Raw genomic sequence first — 21,455 nt, forward strand, 5'->3', positions numbered from 1 at the left:
CAACCTTCTTTTATGATTCTTGAACCAAGTGTTAGCTATGATTAAGTTGTGCTCTGTGCAAAATTCTACCAGGCGGCTTACTCTTTTTTTATATTTCTTCTCCCCAATCCATAATCACCTACTACATTTTCTTCTCTGCCTTTTTCTACTATCGAATTCCAGTCACCCATGAATATTGAATTTTCGTCTCCATTCACTATCTGAATAATTTCTTTTATATCCTCATACATTTCTTCAATTTCTTCGTCATCTGCAGAGTTAGTTGGCATATAAACTTGTACTGCTGTAGTAAGTGTGGGCTTCGTGTCTATTTTGGCCACAATAATGTGTTCACTATGCTGTTTGTAGTGGCTTACCCGCACTCCTATTTTTTATTCATTATTAAACCTACTCCTACATTATCCCTATTTGATTTTGTATTTATAACCCTGTGTTTGCCTGACCAAAAGTCTTGTTCCTTCTGCCACCGAACTTCACTAATTCCCACTATATCTAACTGTAACCTATCGATATCCCTTTTTAAATTTTCTAACCTAACTGCTCGATTAAGGGATCTGACATTCCACACTTAGATCCGTAGAACGCCAGTTTTCTTTCTCCTGATAACAACGTCCTCCTGAGTAGTCTCCGCCCGGAGATCGGAATGGGGGACTATTTTTCCTCCAGAATATTTTACCCAAGAGGACACCATCATCATTTAATTATACAGTAAAGCTGCATGCCCTCGGGAAAAATTACGGCTTTAGTTTCCGCTTGCTTTCAGCCGTTTGCAGTACCAGCACAGCAAGGCCGTTTTGGTTAGTGTTACAAGGCCAGATCAATCAATCATCCAGACTGTTGCCCCTGCAACTACTGAAAAAGCTGCTGTCCCTCTTCAGGAACCACACATTTGTCTGGCCTCTCAACAGATACCCCTCCATTGTGGTTGTACCTACAGTACGGCCATCTGTATCACTGAGGCACGCAAGCCTCCCCACCAACGGCAAGGCCCATGGGTCATGTGGAGGGCATATTGTTTTGTCATAATATAATAAAGTTTACATTTCCCCCCTTCCCCCCCCCCCTCTCCCCCCCCCCCCCCCCCCCCCTCCCACACACAAATAAAAGAATAAAGGAGAAAAGACAGAGAGTGAGGAGCCAATTGGCAAGAGACAAAGAGCCATAAGATTAAAATAACAGAAAGAAAAAGAAAAATAACTTTAGTGTAATCATTGTAAATGTCGTGTGACTAGGACGTCCCATTGGGTAGGCCGTTCGCCGGATGCAAGTCTTTTGATTTGACGTGACTTTGGCGACTTGCTCGTAGATGGGGATGAAATGATGATTATTAGGACAACATAACGCCCAGTCCCTGAGCGGAGAAAATCTCCGACCCAGCTGGGAATCAAACCCGGGCCATTAGGATTGACATTCTGTCATGTTGACCACTCAGCTACCGGGGGCGTACAGGGTAATCATTGTACACATAAGATTCAGTAGGCCAATTAAAATTATTATTAAAACAAATAGTAATGAATGTAAATATGTTGTGACCCAGGTGGTATGCGTACTATTCTACATTCAAAATAATATATATTTCAAATTTTTTTAAGCCAACAGCAAAAGTAACATGCATTTTCTAAAATAAGATATGTTAATATCATTTACAAAATTGCCTAACAAATCTATAGACTGGATGGAGCACATGTAATCTTGTTAATAATGAAGTTTAATAAACATAGTCTTAATAAAAAGCAGTTTAATTTAATAAAATGTCATTTTGAAACTGTAAATAATGACCAGGCATGTAATTGAATGATCAGAGATTATAAGATTGCCAAACCTATCAAGCAAAATAATTGCACATATAAATGCAAACAACACAGAAATGTTTGCAAAACAGATTTGAAAATGTGGAGAACACACTCCGAAGACTTTTGTCACAAGTAAGAAGTATCATGTAGTACATGCATAAATTACCTGTCAAATAACAATGAAATTGAAAATCAGCACAAAAATACAAGTGTAGATACTGTGCACAGTATCTACATCTACATCTCTACTCTGCAAACCACTGTAAAGTGCATGACAGTGGATAGGTCCCATTGTACCAGTTATTAGTGTTTCTTCCTGTTCCATTCTCGTATGGAGCACTGGACGAATGATTGTTCAAATGCCTCTGTGCATGCTGTAATAAATGTAATCTCATCTTCATGATCCCTTTATGAGTGTTACATAGGGGTTTGTAGTATATTCTTAGAGTCATCAATGAAAGCCAGTTCATGGCACTTTGTAAGTAGGCTTTCTCGGGATACTTTATGTCTATCTTCGAGACTGCCAGTTCAGTTCCTTCAGCATCTCTATGACACACACCCACAGCACTGTCTCAAACAAACCTGTGACTATTTGTGCTGCTCTTTTCTGTATATATTCAATATCCCCTGATAGTCCTGTGGTGGTACGGGTCCCACACACTTAAGCAATATGGGTCACACAAGTGATTTGTAGCACTCTCCTTTGTAGACTCATTGCATTTCCCACATTTTATACTAATAAACCAAAGTCTACCTACCACCTGCTTTACCTATAACTGAGCCTATGTGATCTTTCCATTTCATATCCCTACAAAATGTTACACCCAGGTATTTGTATAAGCTGTGCGATTCCAACTGTGACTCACTGCTGCTATAGTCGGTGACTCGTTGCTGTTCTAGTCATAAGATACTATGTTTTGTTTTGTTTTGTGAAGTGCACTATTTTATATTTCTTAACATGTAAAGCAAGTTACCAATCTTTGCACCAGTTTGAAATCTTTTCAAGATATGACTGAATGCTTATCAAGATCTGACTAAATATTTATGCAGCTTCTTTCGGACAGTCCTTCATTATGGACAACTGCATCAAGCTGCAAAAAGTCTGAGGTTACTGTTAATATTGTCTGCAAGGTCATTAGTATACAACATGAGCAGCGAGGGTGCCTACACACTTCCCTGGGCAACCTGAAATTACTTGTGAACCTGACGATGTCTCTCCAACCAAGATAACCAGCTGCTTCGTCCATACCAAAAAATCCTCAGTCCAGTCAGAAATTTCACTTGATACACAATATGACCATACTTTCGACAAGAAAGATAGATGTGGTACTGAGTGAAATGCTTTTCAGAAATCAAGAAATACTGCATCCACCTGACTGCCTTGATCCAAAGGTTATCAGTGGCTTCTAAGCTGATATCTTAAGCAGAATGCAAAAATCCTTAAGTAGATAGCAGAGTTAATTAATGTAAATAAGAGAAACAATCTATGTTGCACATGGTGTTTGCAGTAGTCATTATAGGAATACATAACAAAACAAAGCTTGTATAACAATTGAGGATTATAAAGCACTTACATATCACCTTTGGGTAATCTAAAATTGATGCACTTGGCTTAATCAATGCATTGGACCACTCTTGAACAATAATTTGTGAACAGGCTGTTTGCTCTGTCACTGCATAACGTATATATGTTGAGGTTGATAACAGACACAAAATTCATGTTGGTTCATGATGCAATGCATTGATGGCTGATCTGCGAAACATCTATATTGCAGTGTGATTGGAAGGTTGAAATTAGTGGATGCTAGTAGGTGCCGACTGCTGACACTGCCAAAGGGGAGGGGACAATATGGAGCAATGCCCCTGTTTATCATTGGCACCACCTTAGCAAATTGGAAAATGGCAAACTCAAAACATCAAAGAATGGCATACCTCAGCGATGACATAATTTCGATGTCACGTCTTTGCTGTGTCACTTCTCTGGCTGCTCTGCTTGGCTCATATACATGAACAATGATAGCAGCAGTGATTTAGACAGGAAAATACAAGTCTTTGCATAATGTAAGTGTATCGCTCTTTCTTGGAGTTTTCTCCTTCTAAAATACTTGGTTCACTAAGTTCATATATACAAAAAATGTAATTTATGCACATTGCACCGTTGTGATGTGTAATGCCTGGCACTGTCTGTAAGGTAAGAAAACAATGCCCACACAAAAATATTCTTCTTCTATGCAAAAAATTGTATACAATAAAATGTAATTACAGTTCCATGGGACTGTGTATTTAAATGAGCATCTTTACACATGGAATTCCAAATTGTCCCTTTTGTTGTGTAGTTTCATATTCTTTATTTGCTTTAATCCATAAAATTTGCATAAACTGGTGTACTCCACTTCATCAATGTTAGGATGCACAACTTTTGATTCCAAAGGGACCAGTGTAGTAACGATTACATTCTCGAATTGCTTGTTTGACCTTAGAAGATTTCATATGAGGCTTGACAAGAATCCATTCGTTCACTTTTTATAATCAAGGCTTCACTAATTTAGCATGTTGGCTTTTGAGCATTAGCTTTCTTATTGAGGATCACGAGATTTCTGTTTTTTGTGGGTATGTGGGTACTGTTCAAAAATACAGAATGGCTTTTAAACAAATGAAACTGTGCACGGTGGCATACCTGTGCTGTCATGATTTCAATTGTTCATCATTGTTTTGAAGTCTTGAAATTTTATGTACCAGTTCTTATAGTGTTTTCCACAATATGCACAAATAATCTTCGGAGTTCTCACATAACTCGCATACTGGATCTGAAGCTGGATGATAAGTGAAAATTAAAATTTGCTTTATTATATAATTTTCCAAGGAACTCCTCTATAATTTTGATCGATATTGTGAACCATTATTGCTGATGATGCATTCTGCTTTGATCACATTCAGAAAATTAACTACTTCTAATTTATTGAGGATCATGTGCAAATAATTACCTTTAGATGTTGGTGATGGTCTATAGAGATCAGCTGACAGAATGTGGCCACGTTTGTCAGGTATAATACTACGCATAGGTCCTTTTTGCTGCTTAGGTGAAATTAGTCTTCTGACACAAACTGCACAATTTTAGTGTCACATTAACTCTTTTTGCAGTATTGTTAAATATGCAATATTCTTGCAGTTTGCTAGGGCTAAAATGTGCAAAACTCTTGTGGACATATGAAACAAGATCAACTATTGCATATTATGGTATACATGATCTCCAGTGGTCAGAATTAAGACTTGTTCATTGGTAAAAGATATTCTGCTGTTTTAGGTAATACTGCTTAATTTGTACCACAGTACAGCTGAATTCATCTAGTTCATTTTACAAAGTTTTTACTCCCTTTAATATTTCATCTGCATCTTGTTCTGCTGAAATATTGCATAGTAATTTCTTGTTAAACTGTTCTCCTGCAAAGCTCTTGATCACATTAATGTGTATAACTCACTGCAATGGATTTTCAACATTTGACTCCACTGTGTCATAAGTAAGCCATGACAGTGCACCCAGAACAATATTGACTTGGCCTGGCAAGTAGCGAATTTCCTGACAAACTGAACGCCCAGCGTTTCAGTTGGTCATGCATTAATACATTAAGCAACAGCTCATTAAGAAAGATAAAGCCTTGTGATCTGTCATGACAGTGGTTTTTCTTCCATGATGAGCGAAATTTGGAAATCCCCTGACAATTGCCAGAGTTTTATTCTCAGTAACTGTGCACATCCTTTCCCATAAATTTACGGAGTGACTTGCAAATGCAGTTTTACAATATTCTGTTTGGCAGTTGGGTTTCTAATATAACAGAGGTGACCAAGATTAGAATAAACAGCAACAGTTATAACAGAGACCAGGTACACACTCTTAGTAATGCATGTGGATCGGCTTCAGATATTCAGCAAAAACAAAGACGGATGCCTGATGCTTGCATGGAGGCAGGAGTGCCAGTTTCAAAGATGGTACCTGCCTCTCGCACCACATGACATCGTTGTTATTGTGGCACACTTGAACTGCTGCTAGCTGAACAACTTGTCTTCTGCACACACATCTCTGTGATCGTTTCCAGGTGCAGCAATTGTGTCCATATAAGTGAAAAACTGTGGCAGTCCTGGTAGTCAGTAGTTTTTTACTCATGACAACAGTGGCAGAGATAGGCTTGAAATCGTGAGTGTTTTATTTGAAATACTGGGGCTTGCAAACTGAAAAGTGATTTTTTATTGCTTATTTTCATAGTTTTTTGATTAATGGACCTGAAAGAATGCAAACATTGAGTGTTTGTCTTAGGAACATTTCTATTTACCTTAAGCAGTCATCTTCAGAGCAACAGCAGAAAATCCTTTCAGAAAAGCTAATAACCAGAAGTCTGTTAATGTATTTGTAAATTTGCGTCCAGTGTCTTAATTTGAGACATTCATAATGGTTGTGGGGAGAGGGAGTGGGTGTGAACGAGTGTCTGGTAGACTTTAACACTTGTTTATCAACTCCACAATGGGGTGAATGTCCACTGCAAAAGAAGTTAATTTGTTGGTAAAAAGATGCAAGCATAGGGCATTTTGGAGCAATTAATTGCCGTATCATGGCTATGTGTTGTGTGTAGGGTGCAGGGGTGTCAATGTAATGTGTGCAGTTCTTTCACAGGTAGAAATTAAGTCTGGGCTATAATCTGACATAATGGTAACTTGGCACAGTGAATGAGCAGTGTATGAATAGTCTCTGCAAATTCTGAAACCATCTCCAATCTGTGCCACTGCATTACAGCTCAATAACTCTCATATGAATGCATTGGTAACGTAGAGGGTCCTTTCATACAAAAACGTCAGGAGCTAAATTAATGACACTACATTGATTGTGTGGCACAGAGTAGAATCTCACCACCACTCTCAGCTTGGTGAACCTGCTGTTGTTTCATGTGCTGTCTGTATTAATCATATTTTAAGTTGGAAAGCTCGTCAACATAAATGATTTTCACTTTTATTGACAAAGCATTAGACAATTAATTAGGAGGAGATGATTTTTGTGTGCTTTCAGCATTTATAAGCCAAGTGACAGTTTTTTTTGAGAATGAGTTACTCTGGAGATTACTGTCAGTGTTTTGTGTTCCTTGTTCCATGCTTTGATAACAATCACTTCTCATTTCATGTTAGAGAAGCTATAATCATACTTGCACTGCATGCTTTAGGTGGTTTCATTTTTCAATGGCCTTTTGAGCCTGCTTTTTATTGGTCGTTTTGTATAGTTTCCTGCCTAGTAATCTTTGTTGATTTGAAACTTTATATTGTTTGTAGCTTACAAAATCTCCTTGTGGATGTTTACATTTTGCAATCAACATTGTGTTGTTATTTCATGATTTGTGTGTTTTTCTTTTGGGGATAGTACCAGTGACAGAAATCTCAAGAAAAACATTTTCTATGTCTAATTATAAAACAAGATGTGTTGCCTACTCATAATGTTTACAATAAAATTATAACCAGTGGAAGTGCTCTAAATATGTGACTCACACCTGGTGAATGAGCTGTTTTGCTTTCTTGTTGCTTAAGACAGAGAAACAAAAATAATTGTCACAGCAATTGATTTATAATGTTCAGTTTGATGTCAGTGCACCTGAGTATTATTAGTTACTGTGCTAGTTACAAAAATGGGAACAAAAATCATTGGGCAATATTTTAAATATTTCATCAGCCTCCATTGAATACCATGGCAGGTGGCACTGCTATGCCTTCGAAGTGTGAACTTCCCAAGAGTGAGCCTCCTCAACGAACACGTTGGCTGGTATTCTTCCTGCTAGTATTATAACTGCAACTTGGCAAAAACCTGAAATATAATTGGCACCTCTGCAGCCGTAAAGTTACTTCCTGGATGGCATAAAATTATCCTGCTAGATTCCCTTCATATTTTCTTATCATTTCTATTGAATAATCGAAGTGATTTTCATGTAAGGTGTGACGTAATGTTTTCTGTTTATAGTTTTCAGTCCAGGAAGGTCGTTCCATGCAGAAGTTGCTACTAAACTCATTTTCGACATTGTTGTTTTATCTGTCGTAGTCACCACTTGGCCAATAAGGGAGAGACGAATATGGCAGCTCTTCTCCAGCTCTGAAGTAACAGGGCTGTCTATAAAATAAGGGCTGCTTTGCTTCATGTGTCTTTCCAGTTCTGCCAACATAATTTTTGGCTTTTTTTAATATACAGTTTTATTTATGAAATGCCACTTTTCTTTATTGCATGAGTATGACAGAGAACAGCAAGTAAACACAGCCTGTTTGTAAGGCGAAAGTGCCTAATATCTTACTAATTGTCTCAATATAGGCACATTCGTGTTACAGATATTTTGTTTTATTAACATAGACTTTCATCGTAACGTTATCGTGCTAAGTTGTAATTCATTTGTCATAGTACAGCCCATATTTTAATAGCATATTCCTTTTCACTCTGCAGCAGAGTGTGCACTGATATGAAACTTCCTGGAAGATTAAAACTGTGTGCCCGACCGAGACTCGAACTCGGGACCGGGCGTGGGTCGTGCTTCGGTAGTTCAGATGGTAGAGCACTTGCCCGCGAAAGGCAAAGGTCCCGAGTTCGAGTCTCGGTCAGGCACACAGTTTTAATCTGCCAGGGAGTTTCATATCAGCACACACTCTGCTGCAGAGTGAAAATCTCATTCTGGAAACATCCCCCAGGCTGTGGCTAAGCCATGTCTCCACAGTATCCTTTCTTTCAGGAGTGCTAGTTCTGCAAGGTTCGCAGGAGATCTTCTGTAAAGTTTGGAAGGTAGGAGACGAGATACTGGCAGAAGTAAAGCTGTGAGGACCAGGCGTGAGTCGTGCTTCAGTAGCTCAGATGGTAGAGCACTTGCCCACGAAAGGCAAAGGTCCCGAGTTCGAGTCTCGGTCAGGCACACAGTTTTAATCTGCCAGGAAGTTTCAGCATATTCCTTTAGTTCATTGAGCTTAATGGTAAATTAGGGTAAATTAGAGAGAAGTTAATCATCGAAAATATATTCTCTCAGACAATCTGAAACAGTCTGATGTTGCTCAGGTAGTTTACCGATTCCACACCTGTAGAATCCTACTGGTTGTGAGATTAAGGTGTTGTCACGCAAAGTTTCATGTGCATTTTCATCTGGAAAGAAATTTTTGTGATGCTTGTTCAATAAGGAGTGGGAAAGGTAAACATTTTAGGGCACAAGATCAGAGAAATAAGTGCAAGAGGGATGATTTCCCAAACAAAGTCCTGGATTTTCTTTGTGAAATAAGCAGATCGTGTTATCGTGTAATAGTGGCACTTGATCCAGTTTTGTTGGTTGTTTTTTTTTTGTGCTGTGATGACAACTTCATAAAAAAACAAAGTACCCTGAGTCAGCACTTTCTACATCGGGAAAGTGCCTGTGCCGTCCAAAGATTTACACCACCTCAAGGCATAAAGCAGTATAATGGATACTCAACTATAACCAAAGTTGGAAAAAAAATTCAGTTACTACATCAGCAGTTCACTACAGATTGAACATCATATACTGGTTACATTTTCTATTTGAACTTATGAATATTAATTTCTGACACATTAAATAGCCATAAACATTAAAACAGGAAACCTTAAACTCTTTTGCAAACCTTTAGAAATATGCATTAACTTCTGATGGCGAGTGGCTTGCCCTTTGAGAAATTTCAGTTGTAATACTTTGTGAGAAGCATGCAAGTAATTGGTATCCACATCATCAAGTGTTTCATACTCACTTGTAGATACAGTACTAAGATTTGATTATTGGTCTGGAAAGCTTGAACTGTGTCATTGTGCATGTTAGGGTATCTAGCTGTTTTCAGTCAAAGCAGTTGTTTGCTGTACCTGCACTTTCTGCTCTTAATGAACCAACTGGTTGAGAATTTGTCAGATTCCTTGTGTGTGTGTGTGTGTGTGTGTGTGTGTAGCATGTAGTTCAGGCCTGAGATGGTTGTATGACATTTTGAGGGTGTTTTCTTGTACCATGATGTGGGCCCACTCTTTCAGTTTACTATGAACATGAACCAGATTGATTATTTCACTTGCAGCCTTTCTTATATGTGTTCATGATGAGTATGTTGTGGACAGTCCTATTTTCCAAGATGTCAACAACAGTATTAACAGTGCTGCACACTTATGTTCCTGGTTTATGAGCACTAAGGCACCCTGTCACACTTCAACTGGCCTGCTAAATCACCCAACCTGGAAAATTTCTGAGATTGTTTGGAACAACAGATGAAATGTATCACACGGCACCCTGGCATTTTGGTAGCTCTACAGGATCTAATCATCAGTGGGTGGCTTCAACTGGATTTGGCGTATCTGGAGAAACCTGTGGACTCTCTTCCCTACCAAACTGAGACAAGTGTAAATGCTAAAGGCAGTGTTACATGGTATTAGCACGATATTTCCTGGGGACTTACTTACGTTTTCTGTGTTCTGCTTATTTATCTATATTTGAACACTAATGTGTCTACATGCTACTGTAGAATGAATACTAATCTTTGGTATAAAAAAAAAACTAGTGGTTGTTTGTGAAATGAACAGTTATGCTAAAAGCATCCAGTTTTCCATCCTTACGAGAAATAGAGAGGAATTGCAGGATAGGGAGGACAAGAAGAAAAATAAAAAGAAGAAGAAAAGAAATAGTTTCTCACACCCTAATGTTACGATTATCCAGAAAGTAAAGATTCCAGGTGTGGTTTAAGTAGAAGAAAAGTTAAATTTTTTACAATTTGTGACCCTGAAATTTGTTTTCTTGCCTGCTCAATCCAGTATGCCTCAATTATAAGTATATAGTTTTGGAAAGTGTTCAAACTGGCTATGTTGGTAAGGGTACATGTGTTGTTTACTCACATCTGTGTGCAGTTAGCTTTGATGTTTATTTCATAAACAGTTCCATTTTTTATTTTTCACAGCAAGAATAGCACACCTGAAGAAAAACATCAGAGAAGTAAAGCAAATGTGGTTAATGGTGCTGTCTCACCATCATTACCAGAACAGTTGGCTACTGAAGAGAACATCTTTAAACTACATGGCATTGATCTTCAATTTCCTATAGAATGTGATTTCTGTTTAGAGAAGTTTATAGAAATGGACTCCTTTGAAAGCCACATGGTACAACATAAGTAAGTACACAGTTTATAAAATATTAATTTGCTCGAACAGTCCACAGGTGTACTGTCGGTCCATAGTGCCCGTTGGACACTATGGACCAGCAGTACACCCATGGACCTGTTCAAGCAAGAAATATGCCGGGAGAAACTGAAGAATCAGATATTAATCTGCTGTTTTCTAGAACTGCTGACTTGCAAGCTTCAGGTATAGAAATTTTGTGTTCATAAATCAGAGTTTTGTAATCATCAGTAAACAAATAAGGTATGTTGACTTTAGTCTTTGTTACATACCTTAACAAAAATTCTCAGTTGTTTTTTCTTTTTCAAACTTAGAATATATAGGTAAAATACATAGGCAAGTAGTACAGAGAAAATTACAGCATACAGCAGTTCTACACACACACACACACACACACACACACACACACACACACACACACACACGCTTGCGCATAGGGTGTAATATACATAGTTTAAACAGCTGTGCAATGAATATTGTTTTCGTGGTGTTGCTGAAAATGTTGTGTGTTTACATTAATGCACAACTGTCATCTGCATGCAAGACAACCAGGTATCTCTTAAACAATGGCTGCAAGCTTCTGTGAAATAGGCAACCTGCTTTTCTAGAGTGTGTATAGGTGGCTTGTACACCAAGCACTTATTGCCCCCCCCCCCCCCCCCGCCCCCCTCCCCCCTCCCCCCTCCCCACTAAAAAAATCCATTTGAAGTCAGCAACATCTCTAAAACAATAATTATTACTCAGTAGTTTGAACACATGCTCTGAAAATCAGAAATAAATAGTGTCAAAACCTTCATGAGCCCTAGTGGGTAAATTACGCAACTATGACATTTTTGTCGCATAAGAAAGTTTTATTTTTGAAATTTTTTTTAAAGAGCTCTTCTCTAAACACACTCGAATTTTGTATATATGTATATTTTTTTATGCTATACATAATAGTATGTTTCATAATTCCAATTTAGGGGCATAGAGGAGACAGACTGATCAGGTTTCAATAAGGAACTCACACCCAGAAATGTACTGTTTTGGATGTAATAGAACTTTGAAGATCAGATCACTTTCAAATCTCCAGTGTCAAGATACAAACACAAAGTGAGAAGGGGGCACCCTCACTAGTGCCTGATGTAATTATGACATCATTTACTATTTTTGGAAGACTACAAAAGTAGTTGTGATAAACCGGTATGTATGCCCCTATGAAGATTGATTTTCGTGCTCCATGGATGACTAACATACTTGACTTTGAAGAGGGCAACCTTCATCATTGTGGAAGTGACCCTGACGATGAGTTTTCGAAACATTGCTCTTGCCATGGGCTCCTATAGAACACACGGGTAGAGCTTATTGCCTCCTGTACGTGTGCATACCATGAAGGGGGAAATGTGAAAGTGATCCAATATTCAAACTTATTTTACATCCAAAATATACACATCCTGACATGGGTTCCTTATCAAAACAACTTTATGTACTAAGTCCCCTCTACAGTCCCCTACAAGCCTTTAATAGGATTGGTGAAACACCTGAGAGAGGGAGAGAGAGAGAGAGAGAGAGAGAGAGAGAGAGAGAGAGAGCAATACAAAATTTTATTCATTTTCATGTACTTCATTAAGCTCACTGCACAATCACAAAACTTAAATTGGCCATTAAAGATATATGTTACAGAACCGCTGTGATTTTTTCCTACTGTACTTGTTTGAATATTTGATTTTTTGCCTGTTTCAGTGTTATTTCCTGTCAGTCTTGATGTTTTATGAGATGGAATCCTTTTGTGACAACACTGTTGCATAATCCATTCTTGGAGCTTTCAATGATTACCTCCCTTGCCTTCATCAGAACCAACTGACTGTCAAAGTTGCTGCTGTGATAGCCTTATACCGGGTGAATTAATAAAACTGACGAAGTAGAGGGACAGATTCCTGATCGGAAATGAAGGAAAAAAGGTCCTATGAACATGTGTCCAGAAATGGACAGTGTGTACGCAATGACAACAAATTGTGCTGGAACACAGTACAGAGTCACATAGCATCCGTGTCACAACAGATTTTTCAAAGTGACCTACATGGGATTGCAAGTGATGGGGATAGTAGCAGTTGTCATGGAGGATATACATAATTTTGGCTTGCACCATGTTGTTGGGCCACTTTCCTGGAGCTTGTACTAGGGTCCATCTCAGTATACTGTTGGGCCCAATCTTCCATATCTGGTGTACGCACAGTCTGCCGCCGCCCTGCATGTTCATCTGTCGGAAAGGACCCGTGATGATACAACTGCCCAAAAAGGGCTTGAAATGTTTGTGATGTAATGGGGTGTCTGTCAGTGTACTTGTTTTGGCACAGTCGTGCTGCCTCTAGACCATTTTCATCTGCTTGGCCATACACAAACGCCATCTCAGCTTGTTCCGAACATGAATGCTGGATCATTCGACTGCTTTCAGTAAACTGTGTCAATACCACAGCCTGCAACACACAAAGAATACATGGCACACGGACAGGAAACTGTCATTTGTCAGCACTGTCTACCGTAGCAATAATTCATTTTCAGACACGTGTTCATAGGACCTTTTTCCCTCTAGTTGCAGTCAGGAATTTGTTCCTGCAGTTTGTCGGTTATTAATGTTCACCCAGTATAGCCCAAAGACGGCTGCTGATTGGCCAGTAGTTATGTCATGCTATTGCAGATGGTGTCAGCGTCTGTGCTGGTAGCGTCACCGCTCCTGCCGTAGTGTGCATGGTGCAACAAATATCTCTGGCTCTTCTCTGCATTCAGAGCTTGATTCCACACACTGTTAAGATTATATCTGCTGTCACGGTTGAAGATTTTCTCATATGTGCGCAAAGGAGTCATGTCAGCCCTTAATAAAGGACTGAATTTCACTCCTACACCAAGCACTGTACCTATTGTGGAGTTCCTTAGTGGAATGGAATAGGCGGTGTGGCATCTATTACAATATAACATTGACACTGTAAGACTTGCCACCAGTCGCATTTTAGCCTCAACCAAGTCGCCCAAATCTAAAATCAGCAGAGCAGAGAGAGAGGGGCTCTGTGCATTGCAGAAAGATGAAGATTTTGTGGTATTTGTGGCTGACAAGGGAAATGTTATGGTTGTGCTTAATGCAACTGAATATCACAGCAAATTGGCATCATAGTTGGAAGATAGCACATACAAATGCATAAATTGGGACTCGACTCTGTCATACAGAAGAAAAACAGTGGAACTCCTGAAGAATTCTGGTCTACCAGAGGACAGCATCAAAGTTCTTAGAGCAAGAGTTCATAGACATCCTGGGCTGTGACTGGCCAAATATTTAACCAATTTGATGACTCAAATAATAGAACACTGGGAATATCACATCAAAAACTCTCAGATGTTCATTTAGAAAATTAAACAGATTAAAGTTAGCCCAAATGATATTTTAGTCAGCCAGGATGTGGTCTCACTAATTACAAAAGTTCCTGTGCACCCCTTCATCCGTCTTCATTTTATCGTTATGTTGACAATATGTTTATGGTTGGGCAACACAGTGTGGAAGCTCTTGGGCATTTCCATGAACTATGAATGGTACACTCCAAAACATCCAGTTAACCATCGAGACACGGAAAGAAGGAAGGCTGCCATTTTCAGATGTTTTGATACAACGAAAGTTGGATGGACATCATGGCCACTCAATTTACCACAAGCCAATGCTCACTGATTTATATCTTAATGCCCAGTCCAAAAGAGAGCAGCTTTAAATATACTGCTACACAGAAAAAAAAAATTCTGATGAGGACCATTTTGATTTCTGAATTAATCGTGTGAGGTATGTGCTCCAAAAGAATGGCTATGGGTCACATGGTATGATGTCAGCGTTCACCAAGAAAAGGAAATATTAAAATGTTGAACATTCACGTAACGAGCCATCGACTGCATTCCTTCCCTTCTGCAGAGCTACATCCAACTAAATAGGCAGAGTCCTGGCATGAAAATGTGTGTCATTTATTTTCCAACCTCTTAAGAAGGTAAAGATGCTACGCCCTGTTTAGGACACTCTCTGCCTCAGAATCCCTGGGATTTACATCACCACTTGTGAGGGCGGCAGCTGTTACGTTGGTCACTTCATTCGCACCATTTCTGACCACTAAGCAGAACATCAATGACATATTAAAAATTGAGAAATGGAGAAAGCTCCAGTTGCTGAGCGCAGCCTCACAAACAGACATAAAATACTGTTCGATGAAACAAAAGTTTTGCCCCAGGCTCCTATATACTGGGACTGTGTAATTAAGGAGGCTGTAGAAATAAGAATTTATGAGAAAAACTTCAACCATGACAGCCGATAGAATCTTTGCAGTGCATGGAAGCAAACAATCGATGCAGATAGCAGTCAGAGGTATGCGTTGTAATGTTTGTGCTATGGCGGGTACGGTGGTGCCACCAGCACAGATGTTGAAACCATCTGCAACAGCGTGACGTAGTTACCGACCAATCAGAAGCCGTCTGTGGGCCATATAAGGCCACCGCTGCAGCTGTTCTGACAATCAGTTGCTCCTGATGAACACAATGGAGGTTCTTGTCAAAAGCTTGAAGTTTTACCGTGAACTGACGCGGCAAGAAATCCAAGAACATTTTATGCAATTTTGGTGTTATTTTTTTGCCAGTTTTGGCAATATTTATGCCAGTTTTGATATTACTTTCTGATGGCTTTAAGACCCTTATGTTTCTATACTCATCTTATTTTGTTGTTTTTCAGTGTTATTTTGAAAATGAAAATATACCTATCAGTTAATTACATTTACTGTCATCAATCTGTGTTTGGTCTAACAGGTAAAATTCACACTGCTTTTGCCAGATCCTTGAATCCCTTGTGCTTCCAATTTTCTAAAATGGGAGAGAGAGAGAGAGAGAGAGAGAGAGAGAGAGAGAGAGAGAGAGAGAGAGAGAACTGAAATGGCTGGATGGATTTGGATGTAATTTGGAATGGGGTTAGCTTATATCCTGAACTAGCACATAAGCCTTATATATACCTACAGTTGGGGGTGGAAAAGATGTGTAACTGAGCATCCGAAATGCTTTGGAAGGGTCTAAATGAACTCCTGCAATGCTATTGGTCCTTTATGGATTTGTAATTATTTGTTCATTAATGTGCTACACTGAACAAATTATCGAATTCTAGGAAAAGCAATAGCCTAAAAGGAATTAATTTAGATCTCTAAAGCACTTAATACTGTTAACTGTGACATCCTTGTAGAAAAATTGGAAACAGTAGATGTTCGAGCATCTGGCTAAAAGTGGTTGAATCATGCCGAAGAATCTGAACACAGACTGATGTCATCTTACTCTAATCACAATGTGAGTTTAGTTTCAGTTAGAAAAAAGTAGAAATGGGAGTACCCATAGGAAATATTCTAGGTCCCATTTATTTCTTATGTGTATAATGAATACAAGTGCTCCAGATTATGCAATCAATGTTGTACTATTTGTAGATGATGCTGGACTTATATTTACTATAAATGTGAGAGTTTGTTGGTGTGTGTGTGTGTGTGTGTGTGTGTGTGTGTGTGTGTGTGTGTGTGTGTGAGAGAGAGAGAGAGAGAGAGAGAGAGAGAGAGAGAGAGAGAGAGAGAGCTGATGTGGCTGGACGGATTTGGATGTAATTTGGAATGGGGTTAGCTTATATCCTGAACTAACAAATAGGCCTTATATATACCTACAGGTGGGGGTGGAAAAGATGTGTAGCCCATGATGCGCAAATACTCATTCTTTGTTCATCCATTATTTGAGAGTTCAAGCACTTAGTGACATGCAACAAACTGCATACAGACCAGGGTTGTCCGTAAATTAAGATCTCCAATAACCTCCCCTCAGGACGGAGCGAGCTAGCTTAAATCTACAATAATGCCATGTTCCTTGCTTCTCATACCTCTATTCTTGCCAGTCCCCACCTCCCTGCAATGCTCATTCTTGGCGTAGCAGCCGTTAACGATGGAAGGGAAAAATCGACACTCCTGCCAAGTGTGAATTGCGTTCTGTGATTAGATTTCTGTGGTTTAAGGGATCAACCCCTATTGAAATCCATCGCCAGTTGATTGGCAAATTCTTCACAGAGACGAGAAACACTGTCTGAAGGCACAGTCTGTTTCACTGATAGGACCTGAATTACTATAGCCAAGTTAAACAACTGAAATAAATTGAAACCAAACAAGTTCACTGCAGAAGAAGAACGAAGGACGTAAAATGACACAAGTTTTGTTAGTCCCTTGTATGTTGCAAGAAGGCTGCACTGTCCTAACACAGGGATCACTTGACCTAAATAGGTACTTAACTTAACATTTGCAGCACGCAACGGAGGTGTGCCCAGCAGTTTGTAAGTGTCTTGATTGATCAGTGAAACTGCAGCCCCAGTATCGAGCTGGAATGGTATCCCATCCTCGTCGCCAATGTTGTGGGTTGGCAGGAGAGCCAACACCGGTTTTGAGAGGAAGCCGAAAGGCACGCGTTTTAGCTCACGCAGGCTGGCGTGAGGTCTGGAACAGGTCAAGGAAATTAGACTTTAGCAAAAAAATGGACGTAGCTGGTGGAATACTTAACTTTAATCCATAAATGATGAGCGTCGCTCTTGACGGTAAATGATTACAGTATCAATCGTAATTGGTAATGGCGCCTTGCTAGGTCGTAGCAAATGACGTAGCTGAAGGCTGTGCTAACTATCGTCTCGGCAAATGAGAGCGTATTTTGTCAGTGAACCATCGCTAGCAAAGTCGGTTGTACAACTGGGGCGAGTGCTAGGAAGTCTCTCTAGACCTGCTGTGTGGCGGCGCTCGGTCCGCAATCACTGATAGTGGCGACACGCGGGTCCTACGTATACTAACGGACCATGGCCGATTTAAAGGCTATCAACTAGCAAGTGTGGTGTCTGGCAGTGACACCACACATTCTTTTTAGTGAAAGCAGTTTGTGGAGCAACTGAATGAAAACAGTCAGTGCAGTGCGGTGCATTCAGTTCTAAGTGTAAACATTTGATCGTTTTGACATTGTTTGTTTGTGTATTATTTCGGACATGTTCGAAAGACAGATACCATTTTGATCATGCAGCCACCTTGAATCGAGACATGAAAGAATTAATGACATTAGCTGCCAGTGACCACTGATTTAAATCAGTGGGGAAAGCTGAAAATTTGTGCCAGACCAGGATTCGGATCCAGTTCTCCTGCTTACTAGGCAGGTGCACTGACTACTGTGCCATCCGACATAGTGGTCACTTCAGGTGCACTGACTACCCTAGCATACCTTGTCAGGACCAAATTCTCTGACCTGTGTTTGAATCCCAGTCCAGCACAAATTTTCAACTTTCCCCATTGATTTAAATCAGTACCCGCTGACAACTAATGTCATTAATTCCTTTGTGTCTTATTTTGCCATTGCTAAATCGTTATTATTGACTGTATTCTGTTTTCACCTGTCGTGAGTGCTAATAAGTAGCTTTCAGTTCAGTTTTTTTGTCCATGTTTATGAGCAGACATTTTTTTAATAGTAAACTTCGTGTCTGTATCAAAATGCTGAAATGTTCACTGGCATGTAAATGGAAGATATCTTATGATCCTCAAGATAAGTTCAAAGTGATATACAGTACCTGCAATGATGATTCATATCATGAAACTGTTCTAATAAAAGCAGTTCAAAAAAAGATTAAATAATGATATCAAATATTTCTGGCAACAAATATAGTTCGAAAGCAAGTGATTAAGTCACCAAAGATGTAAAATAAATTTTCTCTTATGTGCTTTCTGTTCACACCACCTCAGTATTTAGCAAACTGAATTATCGGTGATGGATGCAATTCAGTGGAAAAAGAGAGACAAAGCATCAGTAAATTTAAATAAAAAAGTTATTGTTCATTTATTTAAACATAAATTTATAACGTAGCACCAGTTGTTAACCCCTGAAACCAATCAAAATCTGTATTTAATGTAAGATGTATGAAAATTTTTTTATTTTTAAGTACATTAGGATATAAGTTTTAACATACTTTTTATTCATCTCTCCTTAAAATAGGATACAGAATTTGTCTCTAAGAAAGTTGGCAGCCCTACTCGTGGTTCACATATAACCAAAAAAGCTAAAAAAATAGTGTAAATGAAATCACTCAGATCTGAAGGCTGAGTGATAATTTAACTGAGATAGCTGTCAGAGATTTGTGTTAGTTGATTGTCTTAAGTTCAAGTGTAACCACACAAACCCAGAGAGTGAGTGAAAGCATACATAAGCTGATGTGACTGGAGAGACTAGTTTATTTGGTTGATTCATTCAACTGAAAAAAAAACAATTGACTGCCAAATCTGGCGTTAAATCCAGTCGGCTGTCCTGTAACCATTTTTGGTACACACTAGCAGTGTGTGACATTCCCCTGCTGATTGCATTGTTGTTGTAACAACGTGCTGTGTATGATATAAAGGTTGATTTGTCCATCACACTACTATCAAACACAAAACCCTGCCTACAATGTCATGTTATTCAATTATGGTACCATTATTCAATTATGGACTAGCAAGATGGCACGGTGCGGTAAAATCGTAAGTGAAAACTCACCAGTAAAAACGAACTTAAAAGTGCAAACAACTGCAAGATTTGTGACAAGAAAGCATTAAATGGCATCAAGTGTAGCAACTGTCACTGTTGGTTACATGAGAAATGTTCCAAAGTAAGCATAAAATTTGTAACTGATGATTTTACATGGTCTTGTCTTGTCTGCATTAGTCATGCTTGTGAACGCAAATTTAAAGACGTAATCAGAAAAAAGGACGAAATACTCAGAGCACTTTAAAGTGGTATGTTTGCTCTAAACAAAAAGTATAATGCCCTGAAGAATAATAGTGCACTTTTGGGAAAGACAATACATTTCTCTCCATCACTAGAAGTTCACAATAAAGAATCCAATGTAAACAAAGCGGACATGTTGATTCACTGTACAAATTGTAGTTCATTAAAGGAAGACAGCCATAAACAACAGGAAACTGAGAAAGACATCTCAGCGTCGTGTAATAACGGTTTTTCAAAGGAATTTGCTAAGTGTATGTCAAACAATGGCTCAGCAGTGGGAAAACGGCTATAAAAGAAGAAAGTGAAACTATTTGGTGACAGTCATGCCCTAAACATTCAGGAATTATTGACAAACAATGTGAATGACAGTGTTAAAGTTTCTGGCATTGTAAAACTAGGAGCAAATTTCGATAGCAGAGCAGTGAGTGTTAATGAAGAATGTTCTGATTTCACAAGGACTGATTGTGCTGTGCTCATAGGGAGTGCTAATAACGTCTACAGGAACAAAGCTAGTGCCTTTATTAAGAAGCTGTTTAAAGTGCTGTGGTTCCTGTATTTCACCAATGTCATCGTAACAACATTGCCACTAAGGTATGACTTACCAGACTGGTCATGCATAAATGAAGAAATTAGACTTACTAATTTGAAACTGAAAAACTTCTGCACCAAGTTTGACATTAGTAACTATGAAAGAAACTGTTTCACATACCATGGAATGCATCTCAACAAGTACGGTAAAAGGACGCTAGCTTCTAACATAAGCAAGCTCTTGAAGAGATCTCTCTTGTCAATGAAAGTAGAAATACGTCTGTTGTTGTGCTGGGCGGTCTTTCACAGGGAAACTTACAGAAAATAAAGGAATGCAATTTAGAATTAAAGATCAACTCAGGTGCCACATTTGACAACCAATTAAATGACTCTCTGTTTGATTTAAACCATAATAATTTTATAATGCATCTTAACATAGGCGGTCTATCTGTAGGAATGATGAAACATCCTGGTCTTTCAGCAAGTGGACTCAGTAAACAAACTACAATGCTTTCGTATCAGAATTCATGAGCATTTTCAATGAATGCTTCCCCTTCATAACAACATGTGATAAAAACTGTAAAAAGAACTCATCAGGATCTCTAGTATTAGAAAGAGGAAACTGCACATGCAAGCAAAGAACAAACGTGATGCAGAGTTTGTCAGCTATGTAAACAAATACAAAAGAATATTTGGTAGAGTAGTTAAACAGGCAAAACAAATGGCAAACAGTAAATACATATCAGATGCCACAGATAAATCAAAAGCTGTATGGCAAATTGTCAGGAGTGAAATAGGTGCAGAAAAAACAAAAAGTTTTAGTCATAAATTAGAAACAGATGGGGAAATGATTACAAACTCCAGACATATTTGCAAAGAATTCAACAAGTATTTCATAAATTCTAACAAAACTAACGAACTACCTCCACCACAGGTAAGTACCAATATAATGCAGCACAGATCAGTAGAATTCAAATTCACTCATGTATCCTGCTATGAGGTGGCTAACATTATAAAATCTCTAAAAAATCTGAAATCTGTGGGCTGGGATGAAGCCCCAACAAAAATAATAAAGGCAGGATGTGATAATATTGCACCCCAACTCTGTCACATAATAAATCAATCATTTGATGAGGGCTGCTTTCCTGATAGGCTGAAGCATGCGAAAGTTCAACCTA

At 38.8% G+C, this 21,455-nt stretch overlaps 1 protein-coding gene across 1 annotated transcript in view; it reads left to right on the plus strand.

Moving 5' to 3' along the window:
* The window catches only part of LOC124593759 (zinc finger protein 345-like), a 192,070-nt gene that overhangs the window by 68,937 nt on the left and 101,678 nt on the right, over positions 1 to 21,455 (plus strand). The window contains exon 3 of the mRNA XM_047132110.1: positions 10,734 to 10,943. Coding sequence (XP_046988066.1) covers positions 10,734 to 10,943 — 210 coding nt within the window. The remainder of the gene's footprint in view (positions 1 to 10,733; positions 10,944 to 21,455) is intronic.

The sequence above is a fragment of the Schistocerca americana genome, chromosome 2 (assembly GCF_021461395.2).
Source record: "Schistocerca americana isolate TAMUIC-IGC-003095 chromosome 2, iqSchAmer2.1, whole genome shotgun sequence".
Classification (NCBI taxonomy): domain Eukaryota; kingdom Metazoa; phylum Arthropoda; class Insecta; order Orthoptera; family Acrididae; genus Schistocerca; species Schistocerca americana.